Here is a 19,625-nt window from a genome sequence, read left to right as displayed (position 1 = left end):
GGTTTGAGTAAAATTCATTATATATATATATATATATATATATATATATATATATATATATATATATATATATATATATATATATATATATATATTTTGTCCGTATGTCTTTTACATCTTAACGTGGAATCAAAGTTCCGACATGTTTGTTCCGCACGGACAGGTTTCGGCACGAGCCGGAAGTGACGCGATTACAAACCCTGTGGCGACGCGCGTAGCTGCGATGAATTAACTGTTGTACGAGTCGAAGGATTAATCGGGTTTATCGGAGTAACCATGGCGACTAAACGTAAATGTGACGTGACGGTTCCCGCGGAGGAAAGCGACCAGCTGCTCATCCGCCCGCTGTGAGTTTAACAGCCGCGTTCGGCTCCCGGCGGCCGGACTGCGTCCTGCGACGCACCGCCGAGTCTTTTGTTCCAACGCGGTCGCTGAGTTGGACCTTTGAAGACGTAAAGCGTCTAAAGAGGCTTTGTTCTTTTGGGTTAGAGCAGACAGCGCATGCGCAGACGTCAGGCCAGACCCATTCATTAAGAGTCACGTAAACACGTTCGATGATGATGTATATTGGTGATATTGATAAGTGCAAGACTTGAGACGTGAGAGTGATGGTCTCCCCCCTTTCCCTCCCCCCTTTCCCTCCCCCCGCTGCAGAGGAGCAGGACAGGAAGTGGGACGGTCCTGCATCATCCTGGAGTTCAAAGGTCGAAAGATTATGGTACGTTTCCTCACATCATCTGCAAAAAATATCCTCCACGTAGTGTGTAACACCTGTGTGTGTGTGTGTGTGTGTGTGTGTGTGCGTGTCCCAGCTGGACTGCGGGATCCACCCTGGTCTCGAGGGGATGGACGCGCTTCCGTACATCGACCTGATCGACCCGGCGGAGATCGACCTGCTGCTCATCAGCCAGTGAGCTCATTGCCTTTATTTATAAATGTTTATTTCTTTGTTTTTCTGGACAAACCAACATCAACGTGTTCCTTCACATCGAGCCGTCTTCGTCTTCCTCCACGATCCAGGATGACGTCTCCAGATGTCTCCTTTTGTCACATCAACAGAAACCGAAAAAAGCTGCAAATTGTGGCATTTAAACATCTGGAATGAAAGAATTCTGAAAGGGATTCGATCCATAAATGAGTTAATCAATGATCTGTGGAACCGATCGAGTCAATGACATCATCATGTTGTGTCTCCTCTCAGCTTCCACCTGGACCACTGCGGAGCTCTGCCCTGGTTCCTGCAGAAGACCAGCTTCAAGGGGCGGACCTTCATGACGCACGCCACCAAGGCCATCTACCGCTGGCTGCTGTCCGACTACGTCAAAGTCAGGTGAGGGGGGCGTGTGTGTGTGTGTGTGTGTGTGTGTGCACGTGGGCGTGCTTGTACTTAAAGCGCTGTGTGTGTGTGTGTGTGTGTGTGTGTGTGTGTGTGTGTGTGTGTGTGCGCGCGCGCTGCAGTAACATCTCAGCAGACGACATGCTCTACACGGAGACGGACCTGGAGGAGAGTATGGAGAAGATAGAGACCATCAACTTCCACGAGGTGAAGGAGGTGGCCGGCATCAAGTTCTGGTGCTACCACGCCGGCCACGTGCTCGGCGCCGCCATGTTCATGATCGAGATCGCTGGCGTCAAGGTGCGTCCCGCCGGTAGATGTTTGATTCCAAGGTCTCTCCTTTTGTTTGTGACACGACGGAGCTACAAGAGAAGGGGGGGGGGGCAGGAAGTGGAAGTGAGCAAACAGGACGCAATGGAGTGCAAACAGGAAGCGAAGAGGAAGCACCGGGATCATCACTAATTGATAAAGATGATTGATTGATGGTTGAACCGTATATTTGACCTCCTTTATCTGGGCAGTGTGCTGATGTGTGTGTCTGTGTGTAGTTGTTGTACACAGGGGACTTCTCCCGTCAGGAGGACAGACATCTGATGGCGGCTGAGATCCCGAGCGTCAAACCCGACATCCTGATCACGGTGAGTGGCGTGCGTCCCTTCCCCGCGAAGCTTTGCCTAAAGCGTCGCTGTGAACGCGTCCCCGTGTCCCCCAGGAGTCCACCTACGGGACGCACATCCACGAGAAGCGGGAGGAGAGGGAGGCTCGCTTCTGCAACACGGTCCACGACATCGTCAACCGGGAGGGCCGCTGCCTGATCCCCGTCTTCGCACTGGGCCGAGCCCAGGAGCTGCTGCTCATCCTGGGTGAGCGAGAGACACGCAGGAGCCCCTTGGGTGTCTTTTCGGTCGAGGGGAACAAAGTCGTGGAGGAAAATACGGGACAAATGTGTCCTTGATGAAAAGCAGCAGTGTGGATGCACGGGGCAATAAAGTCTATGATACATAAATAAAGCAACCAGCGACTTCCACACGCAACACACGACACGACGGCGCCTCCAGTGGCCGCCCGGCGTGTTGCGCGACAGCTTGGTTTGAATATGCAAATGAGCGTGTGTGTGTGCCCAATGCAGACGAATACTGGCAGAACCACCCGGAGCTGCACGACATCCCCATCTACTACGCCTCGTCCCTGGCCAGGAAGTGCATGGCCGTGTACCAGACCTACATCAACGCCATGAACGACAAGATCCGCAAGGCCATCAACGTCAACAACCCCTTCGTCTTCAAGCACATCAGCAACCTCAAGGTGAGCGCCGCGCCGCCTGACCCCCCAGCACGTAGGCCGCGTGGTCTCACCCCCCCCACCCCCTGTGTGTGTGTGTGTGTCAGAGCATGGACCACTTCGATGACATCGGCCCCAGCGTGGTGATGGCGTCTCCCGGGATGATGCAGAGCGGCTTGTCCAGAGAGCTGTTTGAGAGCTGGTGCACCGACAAGAGGAACGGGGTGATCATCGCCGGCTACTGCGTGGAGGGCACGCTGGCCAAGGTGGGCCGCGACCGTTCTAAATGTGTGTACGTGCACACACACACACACACACACATAACCAGAGACGCGGGGTTTGATTCCAGCACATCATGACGGAGCCCGATGAGATCGCCACCATGTCGGGGCAGAAGCTTCCTCTGAAGATGTCTGTGGATTACATCTCGTTCTCTGCTCACACCGACTACCAGCAGACCAGCGAGTTCATCAGGGCCCTGAAACCGCCCCACGTGGTACACACACACACACACACAGACACACACAGACACACACAGACACACACACAGACACACACAGACACACACACAGACACACACACGCACAGACACACACACACACACAGACACACACATTTTGTTATTTGTTATCTTGTTTGTTGTAAATGAAGCAGATCACCTGAGTAGCATTAGCATGTTAGCACGCTTACATTACAGCTGACACTCTGGTCAACATGTTAGCCTGGGATGCTAGCATTAGCATCGGATGTTAAACGTGGTCTCTCCAGATCCTCGTCCACGGCGAGCAGAACGAGATGGCGCGGCTGAAAGCTGCTCTGATCCGCGAGTACGAAGACAACGACGAGGTGGACATCGAGGTCCACAACCCGAGGAACACCGAGGCCGTCACGCTCAACTTCAGGGGGGAGAAGCTGGCCAAGGTCGGTGTCTGATTCGTTTTTGTTCTTCTGTCAGGGGTTGTACGGCCGTGTTAACTCCCAGCATGCTTTGCTGCAGGTGATGGGCTCTCTGACGGACAGGAAGTGTGTTCAGGGTCAAAGGGTCTCAGGGATCCTCGTCAAAAGGAACTTCAACTACCACATTGTGACGCCCTCTGACCTCTCCAGTCAGTAACCTGTGTGTGTGTGTGTGTGTGTCTGTGTGTGTGTGTGTGTGTGTGTGTGTCTGTGTGTGTGTGTCTGTGTGTGTGTGTGTGTGTGTGTGTGTGTGTCTGTGTCTGTGTGTGTGTGTGTGTGTGTGTGTGTGTGTGTGCTCCTCCTTAATAAATCAAATTGAACCTTTTTGTTCGCTGAGCGTTGTGTTCAGGCGCTGTGGTTTTCCCCAGCGTTGGTGACTGTTTGTCCTCCTGTGTTTGTTCAGACTACACAGATCTGTGCATGAGCACAGTGACGCAGACGCAGGCCGTCCCGTACACGGGCCCCATCTCACTGCTGGTCAGCCAGCTGCGCAGCCTCGCAGGTGCACTTATTATACTCATACTTATAAAACTTATACTTATACTGCTTATACTTATTATTCTTCTGAATTGGTCGTTGGTGTGTTTTTATATTTGGAATTGTTATGAATGAATTAACTTTAGAAATGTTCCTAATAGGTTTCTTTTATTTACGTGTATTTCATTTCAAGTTTATAATTAAAACACTTGATAAAACAAAAAATAATCTTGAATTATATTCTACACACCGGTGTAACAATTCAAACATATATTCATTAGAACCTATTTGTTTACGCATACATGTTATTATTTGCTTGATTCCTTTATGAAGTTCATTTTACAAAGTGCTCTTATTCTGACAGTACGAGCACTTCCTGTTCTGTAAATTGTCCGTTGTGTGTTTCCTAGGAGACGTGGAGCAGGTGGAGGGAGCGGAGAAGATCACCGTCCGGATCTTTAAGAGCATCACTCTGGTGCACGAGGCCGGCATGGTGCTGCTGGAGGTCAGAGGCCACCTCCTAACGACGTTTCTCCTTTACCCGCCTCGCCATGTGTTAGCACGCTCGCCTGAAGCTAACGCCGCTAATCAATGTCAACAACAAACTTCATCACGTAATTAAAACCACCAACAGACCCATGTTCTCGTCCTCAGTGGATCGCCAACCCGCTCAACGACATGTACGCTGATGCCGTCACTACGGTGGTCCTGGAGGTCCAGTCCAACCCCAACGCCCAGAAGTGTGAGTAAACAAACGCCGCGACACCTTCGACTGATCAACACAAACAAACTCACTGACTCCGGTTTGTTTGTTCCAGTTCTGGAAGGAAAAAAGGAAACCTTCGACCTCGAGGTGTTCATGGAGAGGCTGGAACTCATGCTGCAGTGAGTCGAGCGCACGCACCTGAGGGGGATGTTTGTTTCGCTCTGCCTGAGGGGCCAAGCGGGCGGAGTCAGGGGGGTCTGTAGGGTCGCAACAGGTCAGACGTGTATTTTAGCCCTAAACCGTTCAGGTATTCATAAAGCAACGGTTTTACAGGCAATTCTTTGACTGAAGCTCATTTCTTTAGAGATGCAGGGGTTTTCAAAATAAGAGCTGAGTGGTAAAGAGAGACACTAACGCTTGTGCCGCTTGTTTTGCAGCGACATGTTTGGAGACGACTGCGTGAACTTCAGGGACGGTAAAGACTTGAGTGTGACTGTGGACGGAATCACGGCGTCCATCGACCCAGAAACCAGAGTGAGTACGGTGGCCTTCGTGGGACACTTCACACCCAGAGAGGGTCTTCCTGTTGATTCCAATCGTTCAAGTTGCATTAACAAACAAACACGGGACTCCTGACCTCTGACCTTTGTCTCCAGTCTGTAACGTGTGCAGAGGACGAGTCTCTAAGGGAGATGGTGGAGGTCGCCGTCCACCGGCTCTACGACGCCCTAAGCCCCGCCTTCTGACCGATGCCACGCCTCCTCGTTTTCCCTCCTTTGACAAAGACAAACTCTTTGTTTGAATCCTGATTCCAAAGGAATCAACGATTGATTTTTCTACTCTGTTTTCTGTGAAGTTGAATAAAGTTTGTCCACAGAGACCGTTGTTGTTGAATTGTTTTCTAGTGTGACGATAATTTCCATAATTGAGAATAATCGGCTCATCGGCAGAATTCAATCTTGACTTATTATTATTTTATCTGAAATCATGACACGCGCCTCATTGCGACAGACGTATCGCCATGACAACTGAGCACTTTACTACGTGATGTCGGCCCTCGAGTTAAGGCCGTGCGATCAAACAAGAATTCAGTGGATTTATTTGTCAGTTTGGTCACATGACCGTAAAATGTATTATTTTGAAGCAGTGACGAGACAAATACAAAAAAACTAGACTTTAAATCTGTTAATACTCAACGAAACTAATGTAGCGCTGAAGTCTGTAATACAACGAAAATCCATCCTAATACCACAAAAGAAGAGAAGCTCTGAATGTTGTGACATTTATAAAATAAGGAGGTCGTATCATCAGTACGGCCCAATAATAAGTAAAAATGCTATGACACGTTGTTTTCAAAATAAAAGCCTGATTTCTCCCAGATAAACATGGAGGTTTACGTCTGGTTTAAAGCAACTTTTTAAAACTTGAAACAAAAGATAAAGTTGATTTAATTTAAAGTACTTTACTCAATGATATGTTAGTTGAATTATATGTCTTCAGCTGTCAGTGCTGAAATGATGATCAGGTGTGTCTTCTCAGCACTGCGTCTCCTTGGTGTCCATCTGATGTTGTCTCTGCAGGCTGAACATGGAGGTCGTCCCGCTTCGTCTCATCAAGCTTTTCTCCGTCAGGTCCTCAAAGGAGCGGCGAGCCGCCGGCGCCGGGCGACTGAACGCCTCCTCCAGCGCCTCCTGGTCCATGTGCGCGTCGAAGCCGGGGTCCTCCTGGATGGTGGCCATGCGGGGGCCGTCCGGAGGGGCGGGACCAGGGGCGGAGCCTGGAGACGGGGGCGCGCTGGTGGGGAAGGTCGGAGGTTTGAAGATCCGAACCGATGACGACTCCAGGCTGCTCAGGAGCTCGGCATTCTGGGAAATAGACCTCATCTGTTTCTACGGTTTCCTTTCTAAAGAAAGCTCTATATATAAATATATACATATATATATGTATATAAATATATATACATATATATGTATATATAAATATAATCATATATATATATATAAGTATATATATATTTATATTTAGATATATAGAGCACTTACACACATATATATATACATATGTATATATATGTGTGTGTGTGTGTGTGTGTGTGTGTGTGTGCAGACTCACACTGGGGAAGAACTTGGTGTTCTGCTCGTATTCTTTATCCAGCTTCTTGTCCTAAAACAGTCGGAGAGGAAGGAACTCAAATCAAATGTTATGTGTACTTGTACTATCAGAGGAGTATTACTGCAGTGCGGTATGTGTACTTGTACTAGCGGAGGAGTATTACTGCAGTGCGGTATGTGTACTTGTACTATCAGAGGAGTATTACTGCAGTGCGGTATGTGTACTTGTACTAGCGGAGGAGTATTACTGCAGTGCGGTACGTGTACTTGTACTATCAGAGGAGTATTACTGCAGTGCGGTATGTGTACTTGTACTAGCGGAGGAGTATTACTGCAGTGCGCTACGTGTACTTGTACTAGCGGAGGAGTATTACTGCAGTGCGGTACGTGTACTTGTACTAGCGGAGGAGTATTACTGCAGTGCGGTACGTGTACTTGTACTAGCGGAGGAGTATTGGAGCACAGTACCACGCAGTGCACCAGGACGCTGAGGGGGACCCACAGCAGCAGAGACAAGGCCACCACGGAGACCACCATGTTGTCTGCCAGGAACGTCCCCAACGTGTCGATGTCCAGCGTGTCGATGAAGTCCCACAGTCTCTCCACGGCGTCCTGCACCTGCTTCATGCACTTCCCCTGAAGAGGCCACACCCACAAACACACAGGTCACGTGGGACAGGGCGCGCTGGGTTTAGGGGGGGGCGAGGACTCACCGCTCCGTCACAGAAGCCCACGGTGCAGGGCTTCCCTTTACGCAGGAACAGGAAGTGACCGGCTGCGTCCCGGTACGGAGCGCAGACGCCGCCGCCGTCCCGGCAGCAGACTGTACAGGAAGCGTTGGTTTCTACGGAGGAGAAGAAGAACGTTAGCGTGAGCGGGGCTGAGTGGAGGTCCAGGAGGTCCACAAGCTAAATGCTGCTCACGGTTGCAGGCGCAGGGCTGCAGCTGCAGCACGGCCCGGCAGAAGGGAACACACTCGCCCTCCAGACACTCGCCGCTGTCCAGACACGCCGTCTCATCGGCGGCGTTCTCCGGAGGAGGACACTCACTGCTGTTTCCTGTCAAGCACAACGCCTCCGGTCACTGCGCGGGGCCGCCGTGCAGCGTGGGCTCATGTGCGACCTTTGACCTGCGGGCTGACCTGTGCAGTACGAGTGTCCTTTGCAGGTGGCGTCGATGGGCTCCTGGCAGACCTCCCCTTCGGCGGCGAACACGCAGTTTTTGCAGCACGCGCTGTTCCTGTCGCTAAAAACACAGAGAGCCCGCAGGTGAACTTTGACCTCTGTAGCAGAACAGCAGAACAAGCCCTGCAGCCGACCCGGCGTCTCCGACCTGCACTGAGCTCCGGCGGTCAGCCGGCAGTCGGCGGTGCAGCAGCGGTCCAGGTGGATGTGCAGCAGCCCCGGGTCGCACTGCTCGCCCTGCTCCACCCGAGAGTTACCGCACACGTTGGTGTTCCTCCGCCTGAAGCAGGACGGGGCCTTGGCCCTCAGGCGCTTCACGATGGAGCGCTTGCTGCAGTTAGAGAACATCTGGACAGCGGAGGAGGCGGTCAGTAAAAACACGTGAACCCCAGAGAAGCGAGATGAACCCGCGGAGCCCACCTTGTTGTGGACGTGGTCCCCGCTCACGGCGATGGGGTACATGACGTACTTCCCCCCCTGGTCCTCGCTCGGGGCGCAGTACGGGATGTCCTCGGGGTCGTGCTCCGCCCCGAAGTTGTGGCCGAGCTCGTGAGTGGTCACCAGGTCCGCCTCCTGGGGAGGAGAAACACAAAGACCTCCACATGTCCTCATTCCTTCTATGCTTCCGCTTGAGGGCCGTGGAGATGTGAACGTCTCATGCAGGAGGGAGTCCTCGGCCCACCTTGGTGAGGATGGTCTTGCCGTAGTTCTTGGTGCTGGTCAGGCCCGTGTTCAGGTAGGTGTCTCTCTGACCGTTAGCGGACGACGGACAGGCTTCAGGGAGACGAGACAAAGACAAGAGACACACATGAGTGACTGCCTCACAGCGCCGATGGAGCAGGAGGAGCTGAGGGGACTTCACCTCTGGAGCAGAGGCCTCCGGGGATGTCGGGTTTGGAGGGGGCCACGTAGGCCAGACCCAGAGTGCCCTCGTCAAAGTCCTGGTAGGTGAAGAGGTGAGCCAGGCAGACGTTGGACGCTTTCTCCGCAATGTCCACGCTGAACTGCTGCAGAGCGGACGTTAGGCTCAACTACGTTACCCACAATGCAGCGCTGCCTCTCGCTGTGGCGCGGCGTGTTCGTTAGCAGTGAGTTGTGAGTGACAGGTGAGTACCTCCAGCAGCTTCTTCACGTCCCAGACCCCTCGGCCCTCCGCCGGGCTTCCCCCCATGTTGAAGTGGCTTCCTCCCGGGCCGACGGGAGTCGGGTTCTTCTCGATGATGATCTGAGTGGAGACACAAGAAGTTCACACCCGACCCGCCGCCTGCCTCCCGCCCCCCCTCTCACCTGCTGGATCTGAACGCCGTAGCCGGAGAAGTCCTCGTCCCACGAGGTGTTCCTGTAGATGTCGTCCACGCGGTCGATCAGCTCGATCTGCGGACACAGTCGATTGAAACGTCTGTCCTCTGGGCGAGAAGCACCAACAGGAAGTCTTCTGCTGGGGGCGACTGACCAGGTAGTTGAGGGTGGTGCTCTCCTCCCCGCGGCCCATGTGCTCAAAGAAACGGTGGTCGGCCACCAGCAGCAGAGGACAGGTGTTCTTCTGGGGGTCGGGCAGCTGGCGCCTCCCTCGGGACGCTGTGGCTGAGGAAGACCAACCAAACGCGCTTATACCTCCTGTATACCTACTGTATATATATAATATACATATATAATATACATATATATATTTATATACAGATATTTATACACACACGGTATATATGTTTATATAAAAAACAGATTCATTTTCACATTAAAGGATCCCAAAGGTGAGTCAGCGTGTGAAGCAGCTCCATAAAATGCACAGAAATGTGTCGTCTTCTTCTTCCGCCGACTGACCTTCTTCTTCTTCTTCCTCCAGGTCCTCCGGCGCAGTGACCTCAGCGTCGTTGGGGGGTCGGTGGCGGGGGCCAGAGGTCACGTAGCCGCAGACCGAGGGCCGCTGCAGGCGGCCGAGGCTCTTGATGTCCTCTGAGCGGTAGACCAGCAAACGACCATCTGGGGGGGCCGACGTGAACCTCCACAGAGGCTGAGCACACATCACAGCAGGTGGTCCTCACCTCCATCACCACCGTCTCTCAGCTCATCAAATATGCAGTGTGTCAAAACCAAGACGTGTCGTGTGACATGTTGTGTGACGTGTCGTGTGACATGTGACGTGTGACATGTGACGTGTCGTGTGACGTGTTGTGTGTCGTGTGACGTGTTGTGTAACGTGTCGTGTGACGTGTTGTGTAACGTGTCGTGTGACATGTGACGTGTGACATGTGACATGTGACGCGACGTGTCGTGTGACGTGTCGTGTGACATGTGGTGTGACGTGTGGTGTGACGTGTGGTGTGACGTGTGGTGTGACGTGTGGTGTGACATGTGGTGTGACGTGTTGTGTCGTGTGACGTGTCGTGTGACGTGTCGTGTGACGTGTCGTGTGACGTGTTGTGTCGTGTGACGTGACGTGTTGTGTGACGTGTCGTGTGACGTGTTGTGTCGTGTGACGTGTCGTGTGACGTGTGGTGTGACGTGTGACGTGTTGTGTCGTGTGACGTGTCGTGTGACATGTGGTGTGACGTGTCGTGTGACATGTGGTGTGACGTGTGGTGTGACGTGTTGTGTCGTGTGACGTGTCGTGTGACATGTGACGTGTGACGTGTGGTGTGACGTGTGGTGTGACGTGTGGTGTCACGTGTGGTGTCGTGTGACGTGTCGTGTGACGTGTGGTGTGACGTGTGGTGTGACGTGTGACGTGTCGTGTGACGTGTCGTGTGACGTGTTGTGTCGTGTGACGTGTTGTGTGACGTGTCGTGTGACGTGTTGTGTCGTGTGACGTGACGTGTTGTGTGACGTGACGTGTGACGTGTTGTGTCGTGTGACGTGACGTGTGACGTGTTGTGTCGTGTGACGTGTCGTGTGACATGTGGTGTGACGTGTCGTGTGACATGTGGTGTGACGTGTGGTGTGACGTGTTGTGTCGTGTGACGTGTCGTGTGACGTGTTGTGTCGTGTGACGTGACGTGTGACGTGTTGTGTCGTGTGACGTGTTGTGTCGTGTGACGTGTCGTGTGACATGTGGTGTAACGTGTCGTGTGACATGTGGTGTGACGTGTGGTGTGACGTGTTGTGTCGTGTGACGTGTCGTGTGACGTGTTGTGTCGTGTGACGTGACGTGTGACATGTGGTGTGACGTGTGGTGTGACGTGTTGTGTCGTGTGACGTGTCGTGTGACGTGTTGTGTCGTGTGACGTGACGTGTGACATGTGGTGTGACGTGTCGTGTGACATGTGGTGTGACGTGTCGTGTGACATGTGGTGTGACGTGTGGTGTGACGTGTTGTGTCGTGTGACGTGTCGTGTGACGTGTTGTGTCGTGTGACGTGACGTGTGACGTGTGACGTGTTGTGTCGTGTGACGTGACGTGTGACGTGTTGTGTCGTGTGACGTGTCGTGTGACATGTGGTGTGACGTGTCGTGTGACATGTGGTGTGACGTGTGGTGTGACGTGTTGTGTCGTGTGACGTGTCGTGTGACATGTGACGTGTGACGTGTGACGTGTGGTGTGACGTGTGTTGTGACGTGTGGTGTGACGTGTGGTGTGACGTGTGACGTGTTGTGTCGTGTGACGTGTCGTGTGACGTGTCGTGTGACGTGTCGTGTGACGTGTTGTGTCGTGTGACGTGACGTGTTGTGTGACGTGTCGTGTGACGTGTTGTGTCGTGTGACGTGACGTGTGACGTGTGACGTGACGTGTGACGTGTCGTGTGACATGTGGTGTGACGTGTCGTGTGACATGTGGTGTGACGTGTGGTGTGACGTGTTGTGTCGTGTGACGTGTCGTGTGACATGTGACGTGTGACGTGTGGTGTGACGTGTGGTGTGACGTGTTGTGTCGTGTGACGTGTCGTGTGACGTGTCGTGTGACGTGTCGTGTGACGTGTCGTGTGACGTGTCGTGTGACGTGTTGTGTCGTGTGACGTGTCGTGTGACGTGTGGTGTGACGTGTGACGTGTTGTGTCGTGTGACGTGTCGTGTGACGTGTCGTGTGACGTGTTGTGTTGTGTGACGTGACGTGTTGTGTGACGTGTCGTGTGGCGTGTTGTGTCGTGTGACGTGACGTGTGACGTGTTGTGTCGTGTGACGTGACGTGACGTGTGACGTGTTGTGTCGTGTGACGTGACGTGTGATGTGTGACGTGTTGTGGACGTGTCTCACCTCGACGTTGTACTCGGCCTCGTCAGTGAGGATGTGAGCAGAGAACTCGTGGTCGTCGATGTGAGCCTGAACTCTAGAGTTTACCTCCCCTAAGCAGGAAACAGATGGATGAATGAGTGAGTGGATAAAAGGTGAGTGAATGAGTGAGTCTCTCTCACCGATGACGTGTCCCGTGAAGTATTTGTGTCTGTTGACCGTGACGTTTCTCTCTCGTCCGTCCTCCACCATCATGACCCTGAAGTCCTCTGTGAACAGCTGGTCGTTGGTCCTCAGGTAGAGTCTGAAGTGCCTACTCACGCACACACACACACACACACACACACACACACACACACACAGAGCTGCCATCAGGGCGCACTTGGCTCAGTCAGACCTGTGCGAGGCGTGACCTCTGACCTCTGCAGGGCGCTGAAGCTGAGCAGCTTCTCTAGGTGAGTTTGGGTCTGGACGTCGCGGCGGCGGACGGAGTGAGTCTGCAGGCCGGAGAGCGGCAGCACGTCGAAAGCGTCCAGCATCGACCTGAGAGACGCCGCTGAGGGAAAAGAGTGCTGTCTTTTAATTATTATTATTTGTATTTATTATTATTCACTCTAACTTGCCAACCCAAATTATTGTTGGAACACTTTGTTTAAAAGTGTCTAATAAATTAAATCAAATAGAATTCAATTAAAATTCTGAAGTTGAGGTTTCAAAAATTGGATTTTTTAAAAAGTTTTTACGTATTTCATAAAATACTTATTGTGTCAAAATTCTGATTCCGACTCAAAAATGAACATTTTGACTGTAAATTTGATCATTGTGATTTAAAAAGTCAATTTGGATTTTGTAAATCACGTAAAGAGATTTACAAAAATAAAAAATAAATCAAATATTTAATCGCAACACTGATTTATAATCTTGTTATTGTGACTCAGGAAGTTTAAATTGCGATCTACTTAATCCCGCTGAGACGTTACAAAATATGCTGAATATAACTCTTATTTTTATTATGGACTTTATTCATGTTGTAACAGAACTTTACTCTTTACTCCTTTACGGAAATGAGCTTCCACACGCGTTCATTTAGGTGACGTCAAGCTTGTTTATATAACGACATATTAGACCAGATTATTATATCAACTTTAATGATTAATCATTTGAATAACTTACTGTAATGTTGCTCTTCTTTATCTGCAACCGGAGAAACGACCGGTTCCGTTAAAACGGTAAAAACGGTGATAAAAAGGACTTCCGGTCTCATTTCGATGTTTCATTCGTCGCTGCTTGTTTCACTTTGAAAGTCTGATTAAACTATAAACGACAGATTGTATTAAAATCCTTTTATAACCTAAACACATTTCCGGTGTAATCTCGTCCGGTTGAACTATTTTGCTCTTTAAAACCGATAAAAAAACAAAAATCATCTCTCCGAAAAAAACAGGAAGATAAATAGAGTGAAGCTAGCTAACATGGGCGGAAGTAGCTACCGCCACCTTCACAATAAAGGACTGACGTAAGCGGCTACGATACCTGGGAATACAAATAATAAAGTTAAATACAGATTGATTTAATATATTTATGTTTCATGGTCATTTTGTAATATGATCATTAAATAAATAAAACATTTTGAATAAATATGAAGAAAATACGTTGCCTTGGACTATTAATACACATTTGTAGAAATAAAATATGTAAAAGATTGTATTTGTTTAAATATTTTTATATTCCTTTTATTCACTCAACTTCTCAATTATAGCCACTGGTGTTGTTATTTCCTTACATTAAGTTTCTCTTTGATAAATACGGAATTATTTTTGTTTTAGGTATCTGACAATAAAACGTTCCCAGAGAACTTTTCTTTTTTTTTATATCTGTCATCATTATGTGCTCTTATTATGGTGAGCTTGTCAAACACGCTGGAATAAAACACTTCAAAGATGTAAAAGATCTATTCGTATTAAATGAGTTAAAACTGTTCAAATAAATTTGAATACACGAGATAAAAAAAATGATAAAACATGACCTCGATCTTATGTAATGGCAGCGACATCTCGCAGCTCTATTTATATCTTCTGATCCCTGCAAATCCGCTTTCACTGCAGGAGACATTCAGAGATAATCAAACATATTTAAACAGAGGCATTCAATTATATATATTTAAACAAATATTTAACTAAACATATTAAACTAGAGACAATCTGAGCTATTTAATCAGAGTCATTGGAACTAGAGACATTCAAGCAGAGATATTTAACCAAAAATATTTTGCAAGAAATATTGAACGAGAAATACTAAACCAGAGATATTTAACTAGACATTTTTACATTTATTTATTCGATATATTATGTTGTGTTTGTGGTTTATTTAGTTTAAAACAAAATGACATTTTAAAACATGTAATATGTCAAATGAGAGTAGAACGTGAAAAGTGGTGAAAGGTGTAGTTCCGGTTCCGGACTGAGCGGCAGCAGAGGCGCGTGACGCCGTCAGTCCACCGGAAGTGAAAGAAGAAGAAGAAGCAGCCGAACCCAAACAAACGCTCCATGTGGACGGACTACAGCGAAGCGTAACACTGCACATTCAAATCACATTTACATTGTGGAGCAGAGATGGACGAAGAACACACGGTAACTAAACGTCATATTTCATATTTCATATGCGTGAAGCGCGCGAGCTCTTAGCGGCTCCACGAAGGAATGTCACGTTCACTGTGTGTGTGTCTCTCTGTGTGTGTGTGTGTGTGTGTGTGTGTGTGTCTCTGTGTCTCTGTGTATGTGTGTGTGTGTGTGTGTGTGTGTCTCTGTGTGTGTGTGTGTGTCTCTGTGTCTCTGTGTATGTGTGTGTGTGTGTGTGTGTGTGTGTGTGTCTCTCTCTGTGTGTGTGTGTGTGTGTGTGTGTATATGTGTGTGTGTGTGTCTCTGTTTGTGTGTGTCTCTCTGTGTCTCTGTGTGTGTGTGTGTGTCTCTCTCTCTCTCTCTGTGTGTGTGTGTGTGTGTGTGTATGTGTGTGTGTGTGTGTGTCTCTCTCTCTGTGTGTGTGTGTGTGTGTGTGTGTGTGTGTATGTGTGTGCGCGCGCGTGTGTGTGCGTGTGTGTGTGTGTGTGTCTCTGTGTATGTGTGTGCGCGCGTGTGTGTGCGTGTGTGTGCGTGTGTGTATGTGTGTGTGTGTGTGTGTGTCTCTGTGTATGTGTGTGTGCGTGTGTGTGTCTCTGTGTATGTGTGTGTGCGTGTGTGCGCGCGTGTGTGTGTGTGTGTGTGTCTCTGTGTGTGTGTGTGTGTGTGTGTGTCTCTCTGTGTCTCTGTGTGTGTGTGTGTGTGTGTCTCTCTGTGTCTCTGTGTGTGTGTGTGTAGGCCGGCTACAAGGAGCCCTGTGCTGTGTGCGCCGCGGTGGATTGGGGCATTTCAGACGAAGGTCGTTTCTACTGCAGGTCCTGTCACAATGTCATCGAGGTAAACAACAACAACAACAACAACACTGAGCTGCTGGTAGACAGAAAAATCCTCTGATGACTTTTCAAATGCTTGTTTTTAGCAAATAATACTAATACTTGCTTTTCTTGGTACCCAAAGACACTTTACACTGTAAATCTAAGAAATCATCAATTTTTAGTTTCTTTAACTTTGTGTGATATTTCTTCTGTCTGCAGCTCTGTCTCTGTTTACATGATAAACATGTTTATAACATGTCACTCACGTTTATAACATGTCCTCAGAGAACCAAAGAGGTGGTGGACCCCAACTTCAATCCCGGCACCAGCAGGGTCACGGCCATGGGCAGAGGATCCAGAACCAAGAGGCCCGGTCAGTGTTTTTACTTCTTTTAGGTCAACCTGCTGTGATTAAATATATCACACATTATTGTTAATCAATAAATCTTTTGCTCTGGGGAATGTCTTTATACACCAACAACACAAAGTCACAACATTCACTTTGTTCTTAAATAAAACGCTTCAGTAGTTTGGACCTCCTGCTGTGTTTGTGTTGGTCAGAGCGCGGCCGGCAGTGGGTTCTCTGTGAGGGCTTCCAGTTCATCCTGAGGAGCCAGGCCGACGCCCTCGTCCGACTGGGGGTCAGCCCCCGCTTCAAGGTCCGTGGCGTCCTTGGTGTTTTTCATATGAGGGCTTCAGGGCGGCTGACGGCACGCTGTGGTTTCAGGACGAGGTTCTGTGTGAGCTGTGGAGAAGCTTCCTGCAGAAGAGCCGCCAGGCGTACGCCAGCAACCCCGTGAGGCCGACCAGTGTGGGAGGGGTGAGTTCCCTCTGGCTGACACCACTAGGACCAATGTTATTAATATCTTAGTACTGTATAGGATCATTCATTTCATGCAGTTCGTAGGAGGTTTTTGCGAGTTTGATTGAACCTACCCGCTCTCTCCTCAGCCGGGGTCGGACGTCGACTCGGACGGCGCCGCCGAGTCCACCGCGAATTCCAGCGAGACGGACGGAGACAGCTGCAATCAATCAATCGCAGGTTTATTGTTAATGTTAAAAGTCGTGTTCGGCTTCATTCTGTTTGAGTGACATCGCGTTGGTACGATTGGTCCAACATGTGACCCTTAACCCCACAGGGAGCTCCAGCAATTGGTCGGAGTTTTCGGGCTCTTTGGACGCTGTCAGCTACCTGTCGGGTTCCATGAGGACGAGCCGACAGAGTCTGCTGAGCATGAAGAGGACTCTGGCTCTGATCCACGTGGCGCTGGTCTGGAGCCGAGAGCCGCTGACCCTCAGCGACCTGCTCAGGTAACGACACACACACACACACCTGCTCAGGTAACGACACACACACACCTGCTCAGGTAACGACACACACACACACACCTGCTCAGGTAACGACACACACACACACACCTGCTCAGGTAACGACACACACACACACACACACACACACACACACACCTGCTCAGGTAACGACACACACACACACACACACCTGCTCAGGTAACGACACACACACACACACAGCTGCAGGTCGGTTGAAGCCTGGAGGGAACCAGTGGCTTGTTTGTCCTCAGGCTGGTGAATGACGGTCACGTCCCGTACGTCAACGCTCACCAGGAACTTCCTGATGAGATGAAGCTGCGAGGCAAAGACGCTCTTCTCTTCAGAGTGCAGGTCAGCAATGATACGGAATCAATACTGTGATTGATTCCATATTCAGCGAGTTAAATCGATACTTTCAACGTGTAGAGGTGCAGAGGACTCAGTGGAAAGACGAGTACTGACCTGGAGTTAAAGTTGGGTGCGTTGGCTTTTCTCCACAGAGCATCCCTTCCCACCGGGTGGTGCATCGTGATGCTCAGGCGCTCATCCTGCTCTTGCAGCTTCCTGTTTTTCCTCCAATCAGCCGGCAGAGTCTGCTGCACCCGTCTCTGCTCAGCCTGCGCTACCTGATGGACGCCAACCTGCCCGGTAAAAGCAGTATTAGTACCACTACTATCAGTAGTAGCAGTATAAACAGTCCTACTGTTAATGCTAACCTACAGTACTAATATCTAATGTACACCTTCTAAGACGAGCTCCACCCGTGGGTCTGCCGGCTGATGGAGCGCGCCGGTATGGCGGATCAAACGCTCTACACCTTCCACCTGGAGGGTTGCCCCTCCCTGCCGCGGTACGACGTGCAGACCGCCGCCCTCATCATCGTCACCATGAAGCTGCTCTTCGGCCTGGACGACCGCACCGAGTGGTAACCGTGGCGACCCCCCGATGCGCTCCTGCTCAAATCCTATGAGCTCGTCTGATTGGTTTAAATTTCACTGCTATTTTAAGAGCCAATCTGTGACGCGTTTCCTGCCAAGATAATAAAAAAGAGATTCATATAAAGCTTTAATGAAAACACGCTGATGTCACAGAGAAGGAAGCTTGACTTCTCTCTGAAAGGACGTTTGTGTCTTTCAGGGAGTTATCCCATCAGGCATGTGACCAGGACGCCACAGGTGAGCGCTCACAGCTAACGCTAACTTACGCTAGTAGCTGCTAACGCTAGCTGACGCTAACTTCCTTCCTCCAGGGACCATGTTCAGCCTGAGGAGGTGGTTCCGGGTGGTGCAGGCCGCTCTGACCCGAGCTCAGCAGAGGAGAAACCAGGAGGTCGCCGGGTGGGTCCGCTGGGTGGTCCGCCGCGTGGGTCCGCCCCATGGGTCCGCCGGGTGGGTCCCCCCGGTGGGTCCCCCCGGTGGGTCCCTCTCCTTTCTGTATTCACACTGTACCGGTGTCCGTGTTCACACAGGAAGCAGTGGGCGGCTCAGAAGCTTCTTCACCCCGACAGCCAGAAGACGAGTGTTGTGCTGAAGACTAAAAGTATGAGTGAACTCTGCTAACATCTGCATATATTTAGATTAGAATGGGTCATCTAGTCTGGGGGTCCCTCCTCCCTCTCTCTGCAGGGGTAACAGAGCAGGTCCAGGTCTGCTTTGAGAAGCTGTCGGGTCGTCCGGTCTCGGCCCGGCGGGGCGACCCGTCCAGCTTCAGGTTCTTCTGGGGTGACGGGGACTCTGCAGATGGACCCAGTCTGCACCAGAAGAAGCTGGACGGAGTCTTGACCCTGAAGGACGGCGTCCCGACTCCCTCCAACTCCACCTACTGGCATCCGGCTCTCAGCGCTTCGCAGTACGACCTACGGACCCCTCAACCTTTGACTCCTCCCTCATAGACTCCTCCCCTCCTAAGCCGTGCCTCCTCCTCTCCGCAGGATGTGCTCCCGGCTCTACTCCGACGTGGAGGCCACGCTGCCCCGGACCTTCGTCTGGCTGCTGCAGCTCTTCTGCTTCCTGCTGGACGTGAGGCCGGCGTACCTGTTCCAGGAGGTGCTGAAGGTGGAGACCAGGGTCGTCAACGGCAACAGCAGGAAGAGGAGCAGGAAGACCAAGATCAAGACCTGAGCTCAGAGAGGAAACAATTCTGACTATATTATTTATATTGACGGTCATGTGCAGCTGTTTTACAATCAACATTTAAATGTTTTTTTTCACCAATAAAACGTGACTCATTGAACTATAACTAATCCTGATAATATAATGAGGATATTTGAATGTGTGCATTTTCTGCTCGGAACGAGACACAAAGGACTGGAGGACCTTCCTGTAACACAAACATCTCTTCTTCTGCCTGAAACTGTTTTTCCTTCTGCCTTTTTCTTTTTTCTAATATCACAACCTCGCTGAACCTGAAAGGGGAAACAAACTGGCGTCACCCCGTCTCCTCCTCTCCTTTCCTCTCATGGCCTCTCGTTTCCTCTCTCTTTTCCTTTCACCTTCTTCTGCCCTCTTCCTCCTCCTCCAACTTCCTCCTCCATCTCCACCTCCAGCTTGCTCCTCCTCCTCCTTCATCTCGGTGTCCCCCTGCGGGTTAACGTGCAGCCACAACAAAGGAGGCAGCGTGTGTGGGGGAGGAGAGGGCTAGAAGAAGGC

General features: G+C 50.4%; 3 protein-coding genes across 6 annotated transcripts; 2 read left to right on the top strand and 1 right to left on the bottom strand.

Moving 5' to 3' along the window:
• Positions 1 to 108: 108 nt before the first annotated feature.
• On the top strand, positions 109 to 5,637 carry cpsf3 (cleavage and polyadenylation specific factor 3). The gene is made up of 18 exons (XM_040170233.2): positions 109 to 347; positions 655 to 718; positions 813 to 910; positions 1,202 to 1,330; positions 1,459 to 1,636; positions 1,885 to 1,974; positions 2,049 to 2,199; positions 2,466 to 2,641; positions 2,725 to 2,883; positions 2,967 to 3,113; positions 3,386 to 3,538; positions 3,615 to 3,723; positions 3,978 to 4,076; positions 4,462 to 4,556; positions 4,706 to 4,793; positions 4,870 to 4,936; positions 5,195 to 5,291; positions 5,414 to 5,637. The coding sequence occupies exons 1-18, from the start codon at positions 277 to 279 to the stop codon at positions 5,501 to 5,503; spliced, it is 2,061 nt and encodes a 686-aa protein (XP_040026167.1). The 5' UTR covers positions 109 to 276; the 3' UTR covers positions 5,504 to 5,637.
• A 216-nt stretch (positions 5,638 to 5,853) lies between these two features.
• Positions 5,854 to 13,720, bottom strand: adam17b (ADAM metallopeptidase domain 17b). 4 transcript variants are annotated; one of them, XM_040170232.2, is made up of 18 exons: positions 13,389 to 13,720; positions 12,636 to 12,771; positions 12,398 to 12,528; positions 12,240 to 12,328; positions 9,874 to 10,063; positions 9,506 to 9,636; positions 9,340 to 9,426; positions 9,167 to 9,277; positions 8,915 to 9,059; positions 8,735 to 8,826; positions 8,473 to 8,625; positions 8,201 to 8,400; positions 8,010 to 8,113; positions 7,792 to 7,926; positions 7,582 to 7,712; positions 7,337 to 7,504; positions 6,870 to 6,920; positions 5,854 to 6,622 (listed from the first exon to the last, which is right to left on the bottom strand). In XM_040170232.2, the coding sequence occupies exons 1-18, from the start codon at positions 13,477 to 13,479 to the stop codon at positions 6,293 to 6,295; spliced, it is 2,475 nt and encodes an 824-aa protein (XP_040026166.2). In that variant the 5' UTR covers positions 13,480 to 13,720; the 3' UTR covers positions 5,854 to 6,292. The 4 variants fall into 4 exon arrangements, with proteins under 4 accessions (XP_040026166.2, XP_077949942.1, XP_077949941.1 ...); XM_078093816.1 differs by having other exon boundaries at positions 8,500 to 8,625; positions 13,389 to 13,709; XM_078093815.1 differs by having other exon boundaries at positions 8,915 to 9,056; positions 13,389 to 13,709.
• Positions 13,721 to 14,308: 588 nt separating this feature from the next.
• On the top strand, positions 14,309 to 19,215 carry taf1b (TATA box binding protein (Tbp)-associated factor, RNA polymerase I, B). Its single transcript, XM_040170234.2, has 15 exons — positions 14,309 to 14,845; positions 15,569 to 15,667; positions 15,931 to 16,018; positions 16,207 to 16,304; positions 16,373 to 16,465; positions 16,597 to 16,687; positions 16,785 to 16,956; positions 17,229 to 17,328; positions 17,478 to 17,625; positions 17,728 to 17,902; positions 18,115 to 18,152; positions 18,227 to 18,314; positions 18,446 to 18,516; positions 18,603 to 18,825; positions 18,908 to 19,215. The coding sequence occupies exons 1-15, from the start codon at positions 14,828 to 14,830 to the stop codon at positions 19,095 to 19,097; spliced, it is 1,692 nt and encodes a 563-aa protein (XP_040026168.2). The 5' UTR covers positions 14,309 to 14,827; the 3' UTR covers positions 19,098 to 19,215.
• Positions 19,216 to 19,625: the final 410 nt, after the last annotated feature.

The sequence above is a fragment of the Gasterosteus aculeatus genome, chromosome 18 (assembly GCF_964276395.1).
Source record: "Gasterosteus aculeatus chromosome 18, fGasAcu3.hap1.1, whole genome shotgun sequence".
Classification (NCBI taxonomy): Eukaryota; Metazoa; Chordata; class Actinopteri; order Perciformes; family Gasterosteidae; genus Gasterosteus; species Gasterosteus aculeatus.
This window is presented reverse-complemented; position numbering and strand designations above follow the sequence as displayed.